This window comes from Gorilla gorilla, chromosome 1 (assembly GCF_029281585.2).
Source record: "Gorilla gorilla gorilla isolate KB3781 chromosome 1, NHGRI_mGorGor1-v2.1_pri, whole genome shotgun sequence".
Taxonomy (NCBI): Eukaryota; Metazoa; Chordata; class Mammalia; order Primates; family Hominidae; genus Gorilla; species Gorilla gorilla.
In genome coordinates this window covers 164,230,721-164,251,841 of record NC_073224.2, presented here as the reverse complement: position 1 = coordinate 164,251,841, position 21,121 = coordinate 164,230,721, and the positions used below count along the sequence as shown (strand labels likewise).

General features: G+C 40.7%; 2 protein-coding genes across 6 annotated transcripts in view; one reads left to right on the top strand and one right to left on the bottom strand.

The window, feature by feature from the left end:
* Window positions 1–9,283, bottom strand: part of SLC44A5 (solute carrier family 44 member 5) — a 521,022-nt gene extending 511,739 nt beyond the window's left edge. Inside the window, exons 1-2 of one of the 3 annotated variants that reach the window (XM_063697637.1) lie at window positions 9,168–9,283; window positions 4,402–4,458 (exon numbers count right to left, since the gene is read on the bottom strand). The gene's annotated coding sequence lies outside the window, so the exon portion shown is untranslated. Of the gene's footprint in view, window positions 1–4,401; window positions 4,459–7,072; window positions 7,127–9,167 lie in introns of those variants that run through there. The other 2 variants (XM_055367164.2, XM_063697642.1) reach the window with 2 other exon arrangements.
* Window positions 8,431–21,121, top strand: part of ACADM (acyl-CoA dehydrogenase medium chain) — a 37,802-nt gene continuing 25,111 nt past the window's right edge. The window contains exons 1-6 of one of the 3 annotated variants that reach the window (XM_019019925.3): window positions 8,431–8,882; window positions 12,463–12,550; window positions 16,689–16,786; window positions 16,898–16,967; window positions 17,577–17,677; window positions 18,834–18,914. In XM_019019925.3, coding sequence (XP_018875470.2) covers window positions 8,592–8,882; window positions 12,463–12,550; window positions 16,689–16,786; window positions 16,898–16,967; window positions 17,577–17,677; window positions 18,834–18,914 — 729 coding nt within the window. In that variant the 5' untranslated portion in view covers window positions 8,431–8,591. Of the gene's footprint in view, window positions 8,883–12,462; window positions 12,551–16,688; window positions 16,787–16,897; window positions 16,968–17,576; window positions 17,678–18,833; window positions 18,915–20,762; window positions 20,806–21,121 lie in introns of those variants that run through there. The other 2 variants (XM_055367404.2, XM_063697643.1) reach the window with 2 other exon arrangements.

The following is a 21,121-nucleotide window of genomic DNA, read 5'->3' as shown; positions in this document are numbered from 1 at the left end:
GAATTTAAATAAATTAACAGGCAAAAAGCAAACAATTCCGTTAAAAAGTAAGCAAAAGACATGAACAGATACTTTTGAAAAGAAGAGAGACACGTGGCCAACAAGCATATGAAAAAATGCTCATCATCAGTAATCAATAGAGAAATGCAAATCAAAACCACAATGAGATACCATCTCACACCAGTCAGAATCTCTATCATTAAAAAGCCAAAACATAACAGATGCTGGCAAGGTTGTGGAGAAAAGGGAACACTGGCCTGGCACATTGGTTCACACCTGTAATCCCACTACTTTGGGAGGCCAAGGTGGAGGATTGCTTGAGTCCCAGAGTTAGAGACCAGCCTGGGCAACATAAAGAGATCCCACTTCTGCAAAAAATTAGCCAGGCACGGTGGCCTGTGCCTGTAGTCCCAGCCACTTCGGAGGCTGAGGAAGGAAGATGGTTTGGGCTGGGGAGGTCGAGGCTGAAGTGAGCCATGATCACGCCGATGCACTCCAGCCCAAGTGACAGAGTGACACTCTGTCTCAAAAAAAGGAAAAACAAAAAGAAAAGGGAATGCTTATACACTGCTGATGGCAATGTAAATTAGTTCAGCCACTGTGGAAAGCAATGTGGCGATTTCTCAAAGAACTCAATACAGAATTACCAGAAATCCCATTACTGGGCATATACCCAAAGGAATATACATCATTCTACCATAAAGACACACGCACATGTATGTTTATCGCAGCATTATTCACAACAGAAAAGACACGGAGTCAACCTAAATGCCCATCAACTGTAGACTGGATAAAGAAAATATGGTGGCCGGGCATGCTGGCTCATGCCTGTAATCCTAGCACTTTAGGAGGCTGAGGTGGGCAGATTGCCTGAGCTCAGGAGTTCAAGGCCAGCCTGGGCAACATGGTGAAACCCCATCTCTACTAAAATACAAAAAAAATTAGCTGGGCGTCGTGGCATGTGCCTGTAGTCCCAGCTACTTGGGAGGCTGAGGCAGGAGAATCGCTTGAACCTGGGAGGCAGAAGTTGCAGTGAGCCGAGTCACGCCACTGCACTCCAGCCTGGGCAACAGAGCAAGACTCCATCTCCAAAAAAAAATAAAATAAAAAAATAAAATATGGTACATATATACCATGGAATACTCTACAGCCATGAAAAGAAATAAGATCATGTCATTTGCAGCAACACAGATGGCACTCAAGGTCATTATTCTAAGTGCATTTACACAGGAACAGAAAACGAAATATTGGCCCAGCGCTGTGGCTCATGCCTGTAATCCCAGCTACTCCGTAGGCTGAGGCACGAGAATCACTTGAATCTCGGAGACGGAGGTTGCAGTGAGCCGAGATTGGGCCACTGCACTCCAGTCTGGGAGAGAGAGTGAGACCCTGTCTCAAAAAAAAAAGGAAAAGAAAAGAAAAAATATCAGAAGTTCTCACTCATAAGTAGGATCTGAACATTGAGAGTACACATGGACACAAAGAAGGAAACAACAGACACTGGGGCTACTTGAGGGTGGAGGGTAGGAAGAGGGAGATCAAAAAACTACCTATTGGGTACTACGCTTATTATCTGGGTGACAAAATAATCTGTGCACCAAACCTGTGACATGCAGTTTACCTATATAATAAACCTGCACACGTACCTCTGAACCTAAAATAATTTTTTTAAAAAAATAAGGTGAATTTAAAAATATGTATATTGATGGGGGTGAAACTTAGAGAAAAATTAGAGTCATGGGACTCATCCCAGCAAGGTGGGAATCTTCAAATGGTTATTAAGAAATGGAATGAATAAAATGGAAATTGATGGGGTTAAAACAAAGGTCTTAATACAACACTACCAAAAGTTCGGTGGACCAAAGGGAGCCCCTGCTGGTCCTTCAACATTAAAGGGCCAATTTTCTGTATTTGCCCGATTGGAGAAATCGTAAAAGAGAAAGCTGACCAACAACTGCCTGAGGTAATGTTGAGGTGGGTAATGAAGATATACAAAGTTCCTTGGCTCAATTCCCTACTGGGAACACAAAGTGTTTTTCACCAGAGGCTTTTTTACAAAATGATCTTGGGTGGAGAAGAAAAGTTTCTGGGGCTAGAACACAAAAATGTAAAGATTGATAGGATTATGAAAGTTAAAAAGTTTATAAATAAACTTTACATAAAGTTGTGACACCTTTACTTAAATGTTTCATGAAAACGGACATTGTATCTGACCAGAGCATGTTTCTCCTACTTAGTACTGCAAACTAGAAGGCATTTCTAGTAATGGTAAATCTGCCATTTAAGCAATATTAACTGGACATGCTAAATGGGAGCCAGTAAATTGCTCAAGCCCTCAGAGGGTAGAGTAGAAGATGGAGTGCTGGTAGGGATGAAACCTCCACTTGATAGCCCTTTGTGGAGTGTTTACTAGGGGTCATGGCAAAGGCCTGTGAGCACCTCCCAACAACCACTACTGGGACTGTGGACTACAGAATTTCTACTTGAGAGGCATTTCTGCCTTGGAATGGGACACTAACAGAAGCTATCCCTATGACTGGAGGACATAAAATGATCTTGACACCTAAAATACACATGCTGTCTGGAGTGATGTCAGAGAAACACTCTAACGGGGATAGCAGTGCCCAGAAGAGTACATAATAAAATGGTAATGGATCTTGCTACCTGAGGAGTGCAAAGAGGATATACTCATGAGCTGCGAGCCTCTTTCTCTCCTAGGACTGACCCTGGAACTGGTGAGGAGTTGCTGGATACCATAGTACCTGACAAACAGCTCTAACCTAAGAGTTGCTTGGCTTGTGGATGGCAGTTCCAAGGTCATCAGGCAACATCCTGTTTGGAAGGCATTACTCTGATTGAAGAAGAGTCAAGAAAACTTTTTTGTTTTGAGCTCTTTATAACTTATAATGATTAAGTGTATTTTTGTAAGCAAAATTTGTCCTTCTCTCTATATGAGTTCTCCCAAATTTGAAAACTATTTGTGTTATTGTATGGCAATATAGTTATGTACATATGTTCAATATGAATGTTTTCTTTTGTAATAGGACACAATTGGAGACACATTATTTTACCAAGGCTTTGACTGGAATGGCCTATTTTCAGACATGATCAATCTGCTTGGGGAATTGAAGTTGACTGCAGAGAGCCAATAAAAAGCCCGTGGAAAGACTGGTTCCCTAAGAAGTTTCCTGACCCGTGGTAAGTAATGAATGTCACTTTCTAACAGGATCAGAAATCTCAAGATATTTTGAGACCTCAAGAAGAGAGAAATTTGTACAGGTATTATAAATGCAGTCTAATGGTGAATCCTTGGCTTTGCTTCTGGCGTTGAGGCTTTAAAACACTGGAATAAAAAATTCTGATAGTTCTAGCAAAGCCAACTTAAAAGGAGCCTGTATGGCTGATCACTATTCCTGCTACAATTTATTCAAATAACCAGGCCAATATAATGAGACAAATTTATTTTGCAAATAAATTGGTCCTAGTATAATTTATCCTTGGTAGAAATAAGAAAACTGGAGAAAAAAAAAATCTTAGATTCTAGCCCTGACCACTGCTTTTGAGTTTTTATAATTTGCCTATAATTTGGACTAAATCCTGAATTATTTCCTGGCTACAAGAAGTCTCTAAAAAGGAACTCGGTTTTAATTTTCTTCATGATGCTTTTAGTTGGCTGCTTACTCGAATAGGCTCCTTTCATTTTTGTTCTGGCGTACAAATTCTCTTCTGATTGTAATCCTTGTGTGGATTGTATTTCTACTATTCAAATTATTGATGCTATGTATCTTTTGTTGTTTCACTTCCGAGAAAACTAAAGTCATAGTATTCTGAAGACTAGAGAAATTCAACGAAGCCTGTTAATCTCCCTTGTTTGAAATCCCAAGGAGTATGTTGGCAATGAGAAACCAATATGGCCCAGTGGGATTTCAAAGGCTCTGGGACCATTGCAAAAAAGAAGGGTGCGTGAGATTCTACACATGAATTAGTGGAATGTGGAGGACAAAGCAACTCCACCTAGGATGTTAATCCACCATGTGGACTTCCCCTGCTCTGGGAAGGCTTCTAAGATGTCCCCTCTCTCCATTGTTTCTTGTGTAAAAGCATGTACTTACTGTAAATCCTGCCCTTAGATCAAGACAACTTTGATGTTATTGTATTTCAATTGTCCTACATGTCCCTTCTGAGTCATCCTTTCCCTGTGGTATACAACCCCTGGGTCTGAGGGGTAATGGCACCGGGATCCACCATCTTGTCTCACTGCCGCCTGAGATGCAGCCAGGGCTTCTGTTTTTAAGTCTCCATTAAATGTTTCTTTTTGAGAAACGTTAATGTGTCAGCCTCTTTCTTTAGCCTCTCAGCTTCCTTAGACTTTGGAGCGTAGGTCTGTATAGTCCTGCTTACCTTGAAATAGATGGGTTAGGGAGAAGGAACACCAGGGAGACGTTCGAATTCTTTCACCTAAAAATGTAGAGAAGTTTTATGAAACAGTGCTTAATTAATAAAAAGGTATTTCTTGAGAAATGGTTCCATTCCTACTACTGGCAAAAATGTAGATGAAAGATTGTTTGGCTTGATGCCAAATATTACCCTATAAATTACTTCCTAATTGCAAAGGGAAAACTATAACTTTACCATAGAAAGAACTGTCTGTCAATAATCAAATGATCAAATAGCATTGTCAACGAAGAGTCAAACTTTGTAAAATATTTGAAGAGATTTATTCCGAGCCAAATATGAGTGATCATGGCCCACGACACAGTCCTTGGGAGATCCTGAGAACATGTGTTCAGGGTGGTTGGGGTGCAGGTTGGTTTTATATATTTTAGGGAAATACGAGACTTCAATCAAATACATTTAAGAAATACATTGGTTCAGTTCAGAAAGACAGGACAACTTTAAGCAGGGGTGGAGCTGGGGGGGTAGGCGGGGGGAGGTTCCAGGTTATAGGCAGATTTAAACATTTTCTGGCTGACACTTGGTTAAGTTTATCTAAAGACCTGGAACCAACAGAAAGGAAATGTCTGGGTTAAGATTAAAGGATTGTGGAGACCAAAGTTCTTATTGTGCAAAGGAAGCCTTCAGGTGAGAACAGAAAAGCATTCTGTTATCTCTCTCCTTCAGAGAGAAGAGATTGTAAATGTTTCTTATCAGACTTAAGGTCTGTGTTGATGTTAACATCACTGAGGTATAAAGAGGCATGTCCAACCCCCACTTCCCATCATGGCCTGAAGTAGTCTTTCAGCTTAAATTTAAATTTTAGAGTGCCCTAGCCTACGAGAAAGTCCATTCAGATAGTTGGGGGGAATTCAGAATTTTATTTCTGGTTTACAGCAAGCTTGTCCAACCTGCTGCCCACAGACCACATGCAACCCACAGGCCACATGCAGCTCAGGACAGCTTTGCATGCAGCCCAACATAAATTTGTAATCTTTCTTAAAACGTTATGAAATTTTCTTGCATTTTTGTTTTGGTTTGTAGCTTATCAGTTACCATTAGTGTTAGCGTATTTTATGTATAGCCCAAGACAATTCTTTTTCTTCCAGTGTGGCCCAGGGAAGCCAAAAGATTGGACACTGCTGGCTTACACCATCACCAATAGTGGGACAAATCTGATATTAAATGCCTCCTAATGTAATACAATATTAACTACACAGTATGACCTTTGAAGTATCCTTATCCAATGTTTAATCTGAACTCCTCAAGCCTCTGGTAACTTGCAACTGATAGGAAATACAAAATCTAGAGGTACAAAATAAATAAAATCGGACAATCCAGCATTAGGGCATTCTTCATGACAACTGCTTGGTATCTTAAATTTGTTTAAAAAGACAGTTATTATTGGGAAAAATGAATTAGATTAAAAGCTTTAGATTAAAAGAAGCCAAAGAAAGTTAAAGCCCAACTTCAATGGGCAATCATTCATAGGATCCTGGTTCAAAAACAAACTATTTACTACAGGTATTCTGGAGAAAACTGGACAACTGGAGAAATGTAAATATTCTCTGGACATTAAATAATAGTAGCGAATAATTGTTAATTTTCATTGATGTGATAAAGGTTTTATAGGAAATGGTTATGTAGGAAAATGTCCTTGTAGGAGACATATAGCTAAAGTATTCAGAACTGAAGTGTCTGATCTACAACCTACAGATCTGAGAAAAATAAAACCAACAACCAAAACACACACACATAGGTACACATATAAATATATAAATAAATATGGAAAAATATTTGAATCTAGGTGATAATAATATTGAGAAGAAATTACTCAGGCAGATAGTACAAGTATGGGAGTCCTCAGTGTAAAAAGTGAAGTAGAGGTTCCTCTTCAAATGGACTTTCCTTTCCGTCTAATTAGGAATAAACAGTAACTTCTCTTAAAAGCAAAATTTATTCAAAGAACTGTGCTAACATATTGGAGGCCGAAAGCATGAGGTTCGTGATCAACTCAGTATATCACTGGAGGCTATATGAGTAAGCAGCAAACTGTTTCTCATAAATGCAGAACGTTGGCGAACTGACAAACTGCGTATGCCACCCAGGAGGACTGCTGAGGGTAGTTACGATCCAGGCACAAATGTTTCTTATGATTAGGCATAATTGAAGCCTGTCAGTAACAATATGAACCTGTGATCAATTAAGCAGCTGACCAATCGTTACCACCTCCTTCCTGCTCCTGTTACCCAAAAAATAGGAAGGGCTGTGGAAGCTCCGTGGCTGCCTTTGCTCACGAGAAGCAGGGAGCTCTCTTCTTCTTCCCCTGGCCCTTTCCTTAAAACAGTTCCTTTTGTCTTAAGTTATCATTTCTACGTTCGTCCCTTCATTTGGTCTCACAATGATGGTCTCAAGCAGTAACAGTAGTAACTGCTGTAACGATGGTCTCAAGTAGTAACCGTGGCAGTTGGCCACACTAACATTCTTTGATATCTGTTGGCCGTAATAAAGAAATCAATGTACTTTGTGCTCTTAGCTGCCACATTTTAGCCTAGATATTTGCCCTGGCATGCTTATACTGGTCCAAGGAAGCATTAGGCCATAGCCTGTTTTCTTCCTTATCTGGAGGTGTTTTTACCTTTCTCAGCATTCCACAAGTTGCTTCCTCCTTCCTTTGTTCTCCTCTGTCTTTGCCTCTTCTGGAAAGTTCTAAGTTGCTAGCCAATCAGGACAAGTACAGAGGTCCCCTTCCAGCCAATGGAAACCGGACACGGTAGTAGGGTGCACGTGTCAGGTTATAAATGACCCTGTCTCCTTTATGCGTGTGTGCTCTCGTGGCAAGACTACTAGCAAGTAGCAACCTTTCTGCAGAAAGTAAACTAGCCTTGCTAAGAGCTCCTTTGTCTCAGTGTTGATTTTTGCAACACTGAGCGCCCGTTCCCAACATCAGTAAGGCTTTTCTTTTTAATGAAAAGCAGACCCAAATCCTTTTCTAAGAGCAGCCTGTAAAGTCGAGCTGCAGGCACAGACAAACAAGGGGGGAGCTTGCTCGGGTGAATGGTGGCAGGAACTACCGACTAGACATGTTTAAAATGAGGGCTCCATCTTCGCTTCTCCGCCAGCCACGTGTACAGTAAGAAGGGGTTACAATAGGCATATGGGTGATTTTGTGCTTTTCGTTCATCTTTTCTGTGTTTAAAATGTTCAGAATAAGAAATTGGAACAAAGAAGACATGAATAGACAATTCCTAATCATCTTTAAGAGTCCGCTTTGTGTTTTACTTACCACCACCACTTTGAAGGCTTTTTTGCCTATACCAGGACAAACTCAGCTCTTTATCCCTTTTCCGAATTTTCCTGGTACTTTCACTTTGAATATAGCGCTTAATTAACATTCTGCCTTGTACCTAGGACTAACACACTATAAATTCCCAGAAGACAAAGTAGGGGAATACAATAACAGGATATAGAATTTTAACAGCTAAATTAGATGAATTTATGGGTGACCTTTATTGGGCAAAAGAAAATGTTAAGTTAGTATAAGATTTAGTATAAGCTACCATCTCAAAACTCAGGGTCTCACTGGAAGAGAAAGTGACTCCAGGTAGAATTCCTCAGGGAGACATTCACTTCCATCATTCGCTGAACCAGGAGCTTTGGACAGCCTCGGATTGCACCCGCATATCCAAGGACACCACATCCACATCAGCGGACAAGTCATAAACAGACTTGGGAATACGCGGAAAGGTCAAATTTACCTAAACAACTAAATTCTCTTTTAAATTTTAAGGAAACACAAATATGCTTTCGCTTTAGGTAGGGCATTTGAGAGCAAAATGTACTAATACTTTGAATCCGCCAAGCAGACACGATCTGGGTTTGACCGTTCTCTCCGGGTAAAGGTGAAGGCTGACCACGGGGGCCGCTCTCCCTCCAGGCCCCAGCCACGCCCTCTAACCCAGGTTCCCGTCCTGCACCGCGCCGCAAGTTCCCCCCACCGTTCAGCGCCACCGGGCCCTCCCAGCCCCGCCGCCGTCCCCCTCCCCCGCCCTGGCTCTCTTTCCGCGCTGCTGTCAGCCTCGGCGTCCCACAGAGAGGGCCAGAGGTGGAAACGCAGAAAACCAGACCAGGATTATCAGAGATTGCTCGGAGAGGGGATGCGTCCCCTCCCTAGGTCGCAGCGACGGCGCACGCAAGGGTCACGGAGCATGCGTTGGCTACCCGGCGCCGGGGACCGCTCCCACCCCGCCTGGCGCAGCGCCCCGTCCTTCCGCAGCCCAACCGCCTCTTCCCGCCCCGCCCCGCCCCATCCCGCCCACGGGCTCCAGTGGGCGGGACCAGAGGAGTCCCGCGTTCGGGGAGTATGTCAAGGCCGTGACCCGTGTATTATTGTCCGAGTGGCCGGAACGGGAGCCAACATGGCAGCGGGGTTCGGGCGATGCTGCAGGGTGAGAGGGAGCCCAGCGGTGCGGTGGGGCTGGAACATGGGTATTGTGGTGTCGGAGCAGGGGGCCGTGGGCCAAAAATAGGTGCGGCCGGGAGGAGTGGGAAGTCGGGCTGAGGAAGGAGCCAGCCTAGGGTCCCCCAACCTGCTTTCACGCCTCCTACCACCGGACGGAACGGAGCCTAGCGTTTCATTTTCCGTATCCTCCCGTCAGGCGACCCCGTTATAGCCGGCATCCTCTCTTTAGAATATCGTTTTTCTTTCTCTGGTAAACCCTCCAAATACTTACCCCGGGAATCCCACCTTTTTCCGAAGTGACCCCGTCTCTGTGTCAGAACCACGGGAAAAAGAAAAATGGAGCAGCTACTCCTTGAAATACTTAATGTTTAATAAGCTTTTCGTTGTAACGTTTCCACGTTGCTTACGGGAAAAAAAAAAGTAAAAAACCTACTGCAGAATTTTATGTGAGCTTGTGTGTATATTCTAGTATTGGATCATAATAGATTCTAAATAAGTTTGTCACTAGATGAATTTTGGTATCTTAAATATTCTTGATATGTTCACACGACTGCCATTTAGATGTCACTTAAAATTAAGTTAAAGTTATGTCTTGGACCAAAAAAGCTGCGGTTTTAGAATAATCCTAAAGAATTGCTGCCCATGTTTTGCTGGTGTTATACAAGTTAATGTGCAGTGAAGGCAGAAATTGCGAGATTTCAGCTATTTTTAACTCCAACACCAGAAAAGCAGATTTCTCAACCTCCAAGGAAGGACCTAAAAAAAACCTGATATAGAAAACTTACACCCTTTTTCTCTTCTTTAACCCGTAAAATTGACACTCTTATATTCCCAAGAAATGCACAAAAGTGTTCAATTCTAGTGGTGCTGTTTCGATATTTGGAATTTCATTGTTCTAGACAGAGAGCCCGAAGTAATAAAACCAATAGTTATATAGCATTAGGCTTTCAAAACATTATCGTACTTTAATCGTCCGAAAATACGCAGTGAGATTAGTCCCATTTTTTGGTTTTGAACGGAAGCTATAAGCAGTTTGTAACCTGTCTACGGCCACAAATATGGTTGTGGAACCTAGATTCACATTCAGCAATTATAACTCCAGATCCCGTGCTGTTTCTGTTTTCTGTTTGCAAACCACCTCTCTAATTAACTGGCTAACTTTGTTATGTAATTAACAGGTTGATGGGCATTGTATTCTGGTAATAGCAACCTTTGCACTTTGTTCTATGTAACATATTTTCCTGAACAGTCACATGTGAAGTGACTTTTTCCCTATTTAAATTCCCTCGGTTGGCCAGGTGCGGCGGCTCACGACTGTGATCCTAGCACCTTGGGAGGCCTCGGCGGGTTGATCACTTAAGGCCAGGAGTTCGAGACCAGCCTGGCCAACGCAGGGAAACCCTGTCTTTACTAAAAATAGGAAAAATTAGCTGGGCATGGTAGCATATGCCTGTAATCCCAGGAGGCTGAGTCTGCAGTGAGCGGAGATCTCCCCACTGCACTCTAGCCTGGGTGACAGAGGGAGACTCTGTCAAAAAAAAAAAAAAAAAAGTCTCTCAGTAGACCATTTAACCTGGTTTGAGTTCTGACTTTTGTGCATGGTATTTAAAAACGCATTTATAATAGAGTCAGGTTTTTTGTTCTGATTTTTGTGGAATGTTTTCCTTTGTTATGGAACCTAGTGACCAATTAGGATACTAACAGAAAGATCAGTATAGCAAGGTGGTTAATAGCATGCGCTCTTGATAGTAAATGTTAGAATCCTGGTTGCACTAATAGTAGAGTGACTTTGCCTAATTTAGTTGACTTTCTGAGCCTTCGTTTCTTCACATGCGAAAGTGGAATAAAAGTAATGGCTTAATCCTAGACTTGACCTGGGATTCAGTGAATTAACCTGTGTAACGTGACTGTAAATCAGAGTAGATTTGGTCTGTGACTGCTGGACAATAAGCACCAGAGAAACTGTTTAACTTTTTTTTTTTTTTTTTTTTGAGACGGAGTCTTGCTCTGTCACCCAGGCTGGAATGCAATGGTGCAGTCTAGGCTCACTGCAACCTCCGCCTTCCGGGTTCAAGCGATTCTCCTGCCTTAGCGTCCGGAGTAGCTGGGACTACAGGTGTGTGCCACCACACCTGGATAATTTTTGTATTTTTAGTAGAAATGGGGTTTCACCATGTTGGTCAGGCTGGTCTCAAACCCCTGACCTCGTGATCCGCCCACCTCAGCCTCCCAAAGTGCTGGGATTACACGCATGAGCCACCCCACCTGGCACTGTTTCACTTTCAAAATAAAATTAATGAAGTTGCAAAGAAAATGCAAGTTTTCATACTCTGTATGTTTTTATTACTGTAGTATGAGGTATGTTATTTGGAAAGCACTGTTTCAATTACAAATATTTGACACTCTTAATTATATTGTCACCTTACATGTAGGAATTCGTCTTTTATAAGTTGAAATTGTCATCTACAAAGACAGTTTCTTTTTACGGATTTTGAAAAACATAAGAATTTAAATAAAGAAACTTTAGTATATTCTTCAGCTGCTCTTTTCTCTTAGTATCTAAGCTTGTTAAAATTGCCGGATAGTTCAATTAAAATCTTTTACAGTGAAAATTGTGTAATTTTGACTGTCCTGAAACCTTTACTCAAGAACACCATTGTGGTTCCCAGTTTGGCAGCTTTAATAAATGCAAATTTTTACTTTTGTATCCATTAAGCTGTCATGAATATAAAAATGGGTTGCAAAACAATAATATATGTATATTTGATTGTTTGTTTCTTTATATGTTCTTTTGAAGAAATATGACTATATTTCAGATCCTAAGACAAGTAGTGTATTAGTAGTTTAGAAGAGGGATGGCGAACGTGTTTGTAAAGGAACGGATAGTACATGTTTTTGGCTTTGTGAGCCAGATGGTCTCTGTGGTAACTACTTAGATCTCCTGTGAAAGCGGCAATAGACAGCATGATGTGGCTGCCCTGGTTTGGTGACTCCTTGCTCAGAACATTTTAAGAATCCCTGTAGACAGCAGAAAATACAGAACATGGTTTTATGCTAATTTGTTTTGTTAGAGTGGGGTATCCTAAAAAATGAGACCCTCTGAGGGGAAGGTTCCCAGAGGCATGCATGGGAGGCTCACAGTGACAGGGTATCAAAGTTGATGGACTAGGCAACTCTTGAACACAGTATGTTCACTTCCAGCCTATCGTTCTCCCCACCCCAACTCTCCAACCATCAATGTCCTAGGAGCTTGTAAGATACCCAGAATAGTGGTCCTACATGTACTACTACCCTTGACTGTTGTTTGTCCTAAACCCTCCACTTCAGTAGTGTAAATACCACTGACTTTATTTTCATTACTTTTTAAAAACATCTCCTCTGTAATAGGAATTTATATAACTGATAATTGGCTTATTTAAATTATGATTGAAGGCATTTAAATAGTGATTTTAAAAACTATGAGTATGGTCAAACCAGTTGCTGTACTCACTTATGATTATCAGTAGTCTCTTATCTGATTAATGTTTAACTTATCAAATTTATTTTAATAAAAGTGTTCTTTACAGGTCCTGAGAAGTATTTCTCGTTTTCATTGGAGATCACAGCATACAAAAGCCAATCGACAACGTGAACCAGGATTAGGATTTAGTTTTGGTATATGTTCTGTTCTATCTTTTGACTTTAAACTTATACATATGAAGCTTTATATGTTTGTTTGGAATATGTTTGTAAATAAACTTAATAATGTCTTTCAATGAGTAGAACCAGTCCACCGTCCACAGATAGTTTACAATAACTCACACTCCATTCTTCCTGATCTCATTTTCTTCCTCAGTATACTACACTATACATTAGATCTATTTTAGCAGCATACATACACTTATATTCCTTCCTTTTTTTCTGAGTGTTTAGCCCAAAATAAATGAGATTTACTGATATATATGAATAGTCTTCAACTTACATATCTGAATGCCACAAATACATTTTAAAAACACTTGTTAGATTACAATTCTAGGTGCCTGGTAATAAGCTAAAGCTTGTTTTTGCTATAATATATCCAAATTGCAATTTTGGTACTATTAGATGAAGTTCTCACTCCTGGGACCAGGGAGCCGTGATTTTTTTTCCTCTGCCCTCTATAAAATGAAAACTACACACAAAAAAATTTGAAATAATATCTATCTTTGGCATTCTTGGCCTTCTAAAATGCTTCTTCAAAATTTTTATTTTTTCTCTAGTTAAAAACCATTTACTCAATTTATTTGGTCTCAGAAAATAGTTAAAGGCAGCTGCGATAACTCGCAGCTAGGTACAAATGACAATCTCAAAGCTCTCTAGAGTTATTTTTTTTATTATTTGTTGTGTTTTTTAAAGATTTTTCCCTTTTCTTTATAAAGGTTTTTTTTTTTTACCAGAATTTAATGAAATTTTTCTTTTCTTTTTCTTTCTTTTTTTTTTTTTTTTTTTAAAGATAAGGTTTCATTGTCTCATTATGTTGCCCAGGCCGATCTTGAACTCCTGGGCTCAAGCAGTCCTCTTATTTCAGCCTCCCAAAGTGCTGGGATTATAGGCATGAGCTACTGCACCCAGATCAAATGAAAAGTTTCTGTGTTTTTGTTTTTTTTTTCTGTGACTTCTAGCCAAAGATTGAATGAAAATTTTCTCTTTTCTTTTTTTTTTTTTTTTTTTTTTTGAGACAGAGTCTCACTCTGTCACCCAGGCTGGTGTGCAGTGGCTCACTGCAACCTCTACCTCCCAGGTTCAAGCGATTCTCCTGCCCCAGCCTTCTGAGTAGCTGGGACTACAGGTGTGGGTCATCATGCCTGGCTAATTTCTATATTTTTAGTAGGGATGGGGTTTTGCCACATTGGCCAGGCTGGTCTCGAACAGCTGATGACAAGTGATCCACCCGCCTCTCCCTCCCAAAGTGCTGGGATTACAGGCATGAACCACTGTGCCCAACCTAAATGAAAATTTTTTTTCTTTTCTCTTTCTGTAGCCAAAGACTAAATGAAAGTTTTCAAGCAGTGTGAGGATAGCCATTTGGGATGGTGGATTTTTTTTTTTTGAGACTGAGTCTTGCTCTGTCGCTCAGGCTGGATTGCAGTAGCTCCATCTGGGCTCATTGCAACCTCTGCCTCCTGGGTTCAAGCGATTCTCCTGCCTCAGCCACCCAAGTAGCTGAGATTACAGGTGTGGGCCACCACGCCTGGCTAATTTTTATATTATTAGTAGATATGAGGTTTCGCCATGTTGGCAACGCTGGTCTCGAACTCCTGGCCTCAAGTGATCCACCTGTCTTGGCCTCCCAAAGTGGGATTATGGGCATTAGCCAGCATGCCCAGCCAGGGTAGTGGATCATACTGAGATAATTAGCATTAATTTGGTATGATTGCTTGTCACTTAAAATTTCTCTCTCAGTAGTAAGAGACTTGCAGGAGAAATCTATGGTGGTTCACTGAGTGACAGAGGATGAGTTAGAAGTAATTGTTTGGGAGGGAGATTGTGAAGTTCAATACGGGTCTATTCCTTGAACCAGTTGCATCTGGTTCTTTATCTGTAAAGTGGAAATAATATCTATAACACAGAATTTCTATGAAGATTAAATTATATGCTGTATTTAAAGCCCCTAGCACATAGTGACTGGATCAAAGTAGTTTCTCAATAAATAACACATAATACATACTTGTCATTTTTCCTTTTTTTTTTTTTAAGAGACAGGGTTTCACTCTGTCACCCAAGCTGGATGCAACCTTGACCTCTGGGGCTCCATGGATTCTCTGGCCTCAGCTTCCTGAGCAGTTAGGACAATAGGTCCACGTCAACCACACCTAGCTGATTTTTTAAATTTTTAAATGTTTTGTTGAGACAGGATCTTGCTATATTGCTCAGGCTGGCCCCAAACTCCTGGCCTCAAATGGTTCACCTGCCTCAGCCTCCCAAAATTCTAGGATTATAGGCATGAGCTACTGTGCCCAGACTTTCTCTACCCTCTATCTACCTGCAAGATTGATATCAACTGGCACCAATCTTAGAAGTAAAGCTGTGATAGAGAGAACACTGGACTGAAACTCTTAAGTATACTTCTGCTAATTCATTGTGAGACTGTGATACTAGAATTTCCTTACTCTGCATTAGTTTATCAATAAAAAGAGATTTGGCTGGGCGCAGTGGCTCACGCCTGTAATCCCAGCACTTTGGGAGGCCGAGGTGGGCGGATCACGAGGTCAGAAGATCGAGATCCCGGTGAAACCCCGTCTCTACTAAATATAAAAAAAAAAAATTAGCCGGGCGCGGTGGCAGGCACCTGTAGTCCCAGCTGCTCAGGAGGCTGAGACAGGAGAATGGCGTGAACCCGGGAGGCGGAGCTTGCAGTGAGCCTAGATTGCGCCACTGCACTCCAGTCTGGGCGACAGAGCGAGACTCCGTCTCAAAAAAAAAAAAAAAAAAAGAGATTTGATCTTATGCTCTTCAATTCAGCACCAGAATTCTGCTTTTATGTATTGTTTCTCACATCCCCATACAAATGATTACTGTAGTCTTAAACATTCCTCTGTGCATTTGCTCTCATTTTTCTTGCTTGAAATACCCTATTATCTCTTTTAAATTTTACCTAATCTTTGACGTTAGATGCAACCACATTAAAACACAAGGATACCATGGATTTGAAAAGATGCAGTTAACGATTGACTCCTCTCCTCAATCAAGCCACCATACTAATTTCATTAATTTTAAAACAATCCCTTATTTTATGTAAACAAATTGTTGGACACCATGTATTAGCATTGCAGCAGGATTTTATGTTGTTATCTTTTGAAAAACCTTTCTACCACTTTTACCAATTGCTTTGTGCTAATTTATAAGCTTGTCTGTTTAAAGGAGCTGTAAGCCTAGGCTTGGTGTCTCATGCTTGTAATCCCAGCACTTTAGGAGACCACGGCAGGAGGATTGCTTGAGGCCAGGAGTTCAAGACCAGCCTGGCATCATAGTGAGACCCTGTCTCTGTGAAAACAAAAAAAATGAAATAGATAGGGTGAGGTGGCTCCCAGCACTTTGGGAGGCCAAGATGGGAGAATCACTTGAGCCCAGGAGTTCCAGACCCATTTGGGCAACATGGCAAAACCCTGTCTCTACAAAAATTACAAAAATTAGCCAGATATGGTGGCATGTGCCTGTGATCCCAGCTAGTTGAGAAGCTGTGGTGGGAAGATCATTTAAGGCCAGGAGGTCAAGGCTACAGTGAGTCGTAATTGCACCACTGCACTCCAGCCTGAGTGACAAAATGAGACTGTCTCAAAAAAAAAAAAAGCAAAATTATGATATTGATATTCTTATATGACACTTTGAAATAAGTTTTATTGCTTTATGTCACTGAGTGTGTTTCATCTATTTCGTTAGATTGATTCTTGTCGTCAGGGAGATGTCTTGTATATTAGTTTCACTTCAGTGTTAGCAAACATTTGATAAATTGGCTAAGGAACTAATAATAAGTTAAACGTTTTTTATATCACCAATTGGAAAAGAAAAACTCACTTGAGCTCTACAGGTTAATATCTATTACTCATTTGTAAAAGTTAAAAATCTTACCTATTTCCTTTAGCATTTGTATTGACATAGGTTTATTTATATTGTGTAGTGAACTCTTGATTAGTCAAAAAATGCACTGTAGTCTGAGTTTCTGATAATCAAGGATTTAAGTCCCCACAATAAATACACATTTCTACATACTGACTTCATAGGACATTTTTCCTTGTTATCCAGTTTTAACTTTTTCTAAATAATTTTGCCTTAGAGTTCACCGAACAGCAGAAAGAATTTCAAGCTACTGCTCGTAAATTTGCCAGAGAGGAAATCATCCCAGTGGCTGCAGAATATGATAAAACTGGTGAAGTAGGTATATACATTTTAAAGAGGGAAAAATCTTTTACATTTTTTACAAGATTATGTAATCAAACTATCTGGATTTCAAAATATATTTTAACTCAGTTCTTTTTCTTCTAGTATCCAGTCCCCCTAATTAGAAGAGCCTGGGAACTTGGTTTAATGAACACACACATTCCAGAGAACTGTGGTAAGCTTTCTTTATATTTTTAATACTGGAATGCATATGAGTAAGAAAAATTGTGGAACTCTACTCAGTCATTTTTTTCAAATATTTCTTGCCATTAAATGACTTTCTACCTTTGTCTTCCTGCTCAGACTACAGTGTTTGCCCACTTTTGGAAGCTTGCACTCTATACTTAGATGTATTTTTCCTTCTTCTAACTGGTTCCAACCTTAACTTGCACCTAAACCTTGGTAACTTCCGTTTCTAGAGTTGGTCAATTTGTTGCGTTTTATTCCTATCTTCTATATTACATTTTATTGAGTCTTTTTTGTGAACCATGATTCTTTTCCTCAGACCCAGTTTTAGAGTTGAATTGAATTTTAACAAAATCAAGTTAGAACAGGAATATAGGTTCAAATTACAAATAGTAAAATAATTTTTTGAAAATTTTAGAGCTTACTTTAAGAAAGTATAATTTCTTATTGTGCCAGCCAGAACACATGTAGATATTATATTTCAAATTTCCTTTTAAAACAAATTTTGGTCATATTGAAAGCAATTAAAATAGTTTACCTTTATTTCTATTGTGATGTACTACATATTATAATGTGTTGAAACATTTTGATACTGTAGGAGGTCTTGGACTTGGAACTTTTGATGCTTGTTTAATTAGTGAAGAATTGGCTTATGGATGTACAGGGGTTCAGACTGCTATTGAAGGAAATTCTTTGGGGGTAAGTGACTTAGAAAATTAACTACCTAACTGAGCTCTTGTTAATGAGATAGTTACTCCTGAAGAAGTTGGATTTTTAGAAGAAAAAAAAGGAGAGTCAGTTACTACTAGGTAAGGTTAGTGGGTACACACAGTTTTCTTTAAAGAGGAACACAAGATTCAGCAGTGAAGCCTGGAGTTCTGATTTCAAGGCTTGATCACTCTGGCCTTGTCTCTAGTACTCAGAGTTCTGACTGTCCTTTGGAGGAAACTGTATACTTTGGCTGCAGCTTCAGTGGCAATTCTTAGGTAAAGCCAAGGGCTAAATCCAGCATTCAGGAGCAGGATTGGGATGGCTTGCTGCCACTATGGCAGTACTGAAATTTAGCAAGCAATTCTTTTTTTTCTCACTCTGTCGCCCAGGCTGGAGTGTAATGGCACGATCTCGGCTCACTGCAACCTGCACCTCCTGGGTTCAAGCAATTCTCCTGCCTCAGCCTCCTGAGTAGCTGGGATTACAAGTGCGCACCACCACGCCCAGCTAATTTTTGTATCTTTTTTTTTTTTTTTTTGAGACGGAGTCTCACTCTGTTGCCCAGGCTGGAGTGCAGTAGCGCGATCTCAGCTCACTGCAAGCTCTGCCTCCCAGGTTCACGCCATTCTCCTTTCTCAGCCTCCCAAGTAACTGGGACTACAGGCGCCCGCCACCATGCCCGGCAATTTTTTTTTTTTTTTTGTATTTTTAGTAGAGACGGGGTGTCACCCTGTTGGCCAGGATGGTCTCTATCTCTTGACCTCGTAATCCGCCCACGTCGGCCTCCCAAAGTGCTGGGATTACAGGCATGAGCCACTGCACCCGGCTTAACAAGCAATTCTTAGGCCTGATCATACATACTGTGTCACATATTCTAAACATAATTTTTTATTAGTGCATTTCACTATAGTAGATTTTCACAGATTATAATGCCACAGGTCCTACATATAACCTAATTTTATGAAAATACTTAGATTAGCAGATTTACTTCCTCATTCTAACTTAGAGGCAAGGTATAGGCCAGTTCTTTGGACTTACCTGTTAGGTGAAAAATAGTTATTTTTTCATTTTGAATTATAGCATCTCTGAATTTACATATCCAATAAAAATGACTTGATTTTTTAATGTCAATTTTCTTTGGTAGCAAATGCCTATTATTATTGCTGGAAATGATCAACAAAAGAAGAAGTATTTGGGGAGAATGACTGAGGAGCCATTGATGTGTGTGAGTATGTGTAACTGCTGCTTTATTTCACACTTAAGAAGGGAACAAAGGTGCTATTTCTCCTTTTCAGTCTATACGTATATATTGGGATATTTAGCATTGAAACAAAATTTAGCAACATATTATTACAATGATGTGTCAAGGATGCCAAGAAAGTATCATAATAGGCCGAGGGCAATGGCTCGCACCTGTAATCCCAGCACTTTGGGAGGCGGAGGCGGGCAGATTACTTGAGGTTAGGAGTTCACAGCCTGGCTAACGTGGTGAAACCCCATCTCTACTGAAAATACAAAAATTAACCAGGCGTGATGGCGCCTGCCTATAATCCCATCTGCTCAGGAGGCTGAGGCATAAGAATCGCTTGAACCCGAAAAGTGGAGGATGCAGTGAGCAGAGATCACACCACTGCACTGCTACCTGGGCGACAGAGTGAGTGAGACCCTGTCTCAAAAAAAAAAAAAAGAAAAAAAAAGGTGTCATCATAATTTTGTTGCTTATTTCCAGGAGAAGAGAGATCTACTTGTGATGTTTTTGGGATGTCAAAAAGTGTCATAATAATCCTCTTACTTCAGGAGAGAGAGATCTATTTAATGGAGCATTCTACACTTTAAGAACTGAGTCATTGTGTCAGGAAGTTCAGATTGAATGTAGGGCAATGTGTGTTTGAACTAGTAGTGTTTTGAATTAGTAAAAAAATTAATGTTGGCTGGTCGTGGTGGCTCACGCCTGTAATCCCAGCACTTTGAGAGTCTGAGGCAGGTGGATCACCTGAGGTCAGGAGTTCGAGACCAGCCTAGCCAAAATGGAGAAACCCCATCTCTACTAAAAATACAAAAATTAGCTGGATGTGGTGGCGCTTGCTAGCTACTTGGGAGGCTGAGGCATGAGAATCTCTTGAACCTGGGAGGCAGAGGTTGCTGAGTAAAGATGGCGGCACTGCACTCCAGCCTGGGCAACAGAGTGAGACTCTGTCTCAAGAAAAAAAAAAAGCAATTAATGTGGGCTGGGCATAGTGGCTCACACCTGTAATGTCAGCACTTTGAGAGGCTAAGGCAGGAGAACCGCTTGAGCCCGGGAGTTCAAGACCAGCCTGGACAACGTTGAGAGACTGCCACCACACACACACACAAATATATATATATATATATATATATATATGAAACCAAAAAGAAAAAAAGAAGACAAAAACAACTCTGAGGAACCAGTGGTGACAAGCCATTTTGTATAGAAAAAAACAGGCTCATTTACTTCACAGGCTCTAAAAACTTCACTGTATTATGAAACAGACAGATGTCTAATAGCATATTTCGGGGAAAAAAATACCTTAAAGGTGGTTAAAACAAAATTTTGGTACTTAAAAGGGGCATCTTTTATGGACAACTCCTTAATTTGTCATGATGCTGAATACATCAAATCTCCAGGTAGCAGAGTAATCTAGTTCAGTTAACTTGAGTGACACCTGAATCCCCTCTACAGAATCCCTGTCAAAAGACCATCTGGCTGACATGTTTTTATACCTCAGGTGCCTGGGAATCAACACCTTCTGAAACAGCATCATTTGTGAGCATCTGTTATCATTAGAAAAATATTTTAGATTACATAATGCTTAAGCACAGAACCTGTCATTTTTTTTTTTTATAATTTTACCAGTTCATACTGTAATAGGTGTTCAGTAAATGTTAGAGTGATTTCACTGTAGTTTTCTTTGGCTATATTGCCCTTCAGATGTTTCAGTAAAGTTATTTTTATTTATTTATTTATTTTTTGAGACGGAGTCTCCGTCTGTTGCCCAGGTCGGAGTGCAGTGGTGTGATCTTGGCTCACTGCAACCTCTGCCTCCCAGGTTCAAGCGATTCTCCTGCCTCAGCCTCCCAAGCAGCTGGGACTACAGGTGCGTGCCACCACACCTGGCTAATTTTTTGTATGTTTAGTAGAGACAAGATTTCACTGTGTTAGCCAGGATGGTCTCTATCTCCTGACCTCATGATCTGCCCACCTTGGCCTCCCAAGGTGCTGGGATTACAGGTGTGAGCCACCGTGCCCAGCCAAGTATAGTTATTATTATTATTTTTTTCTGAAATGGAGTCTCGCTCTGTTGCCTAGGCTGGAGTGCAGTGGTGCCATCTCGGCTCACTGCAACCTCCACCTCCCAGGTTCAAGCAATTCTTCCTCAGCCTCCCAAGTAGCTGGGATTACAGGCGCCCGCC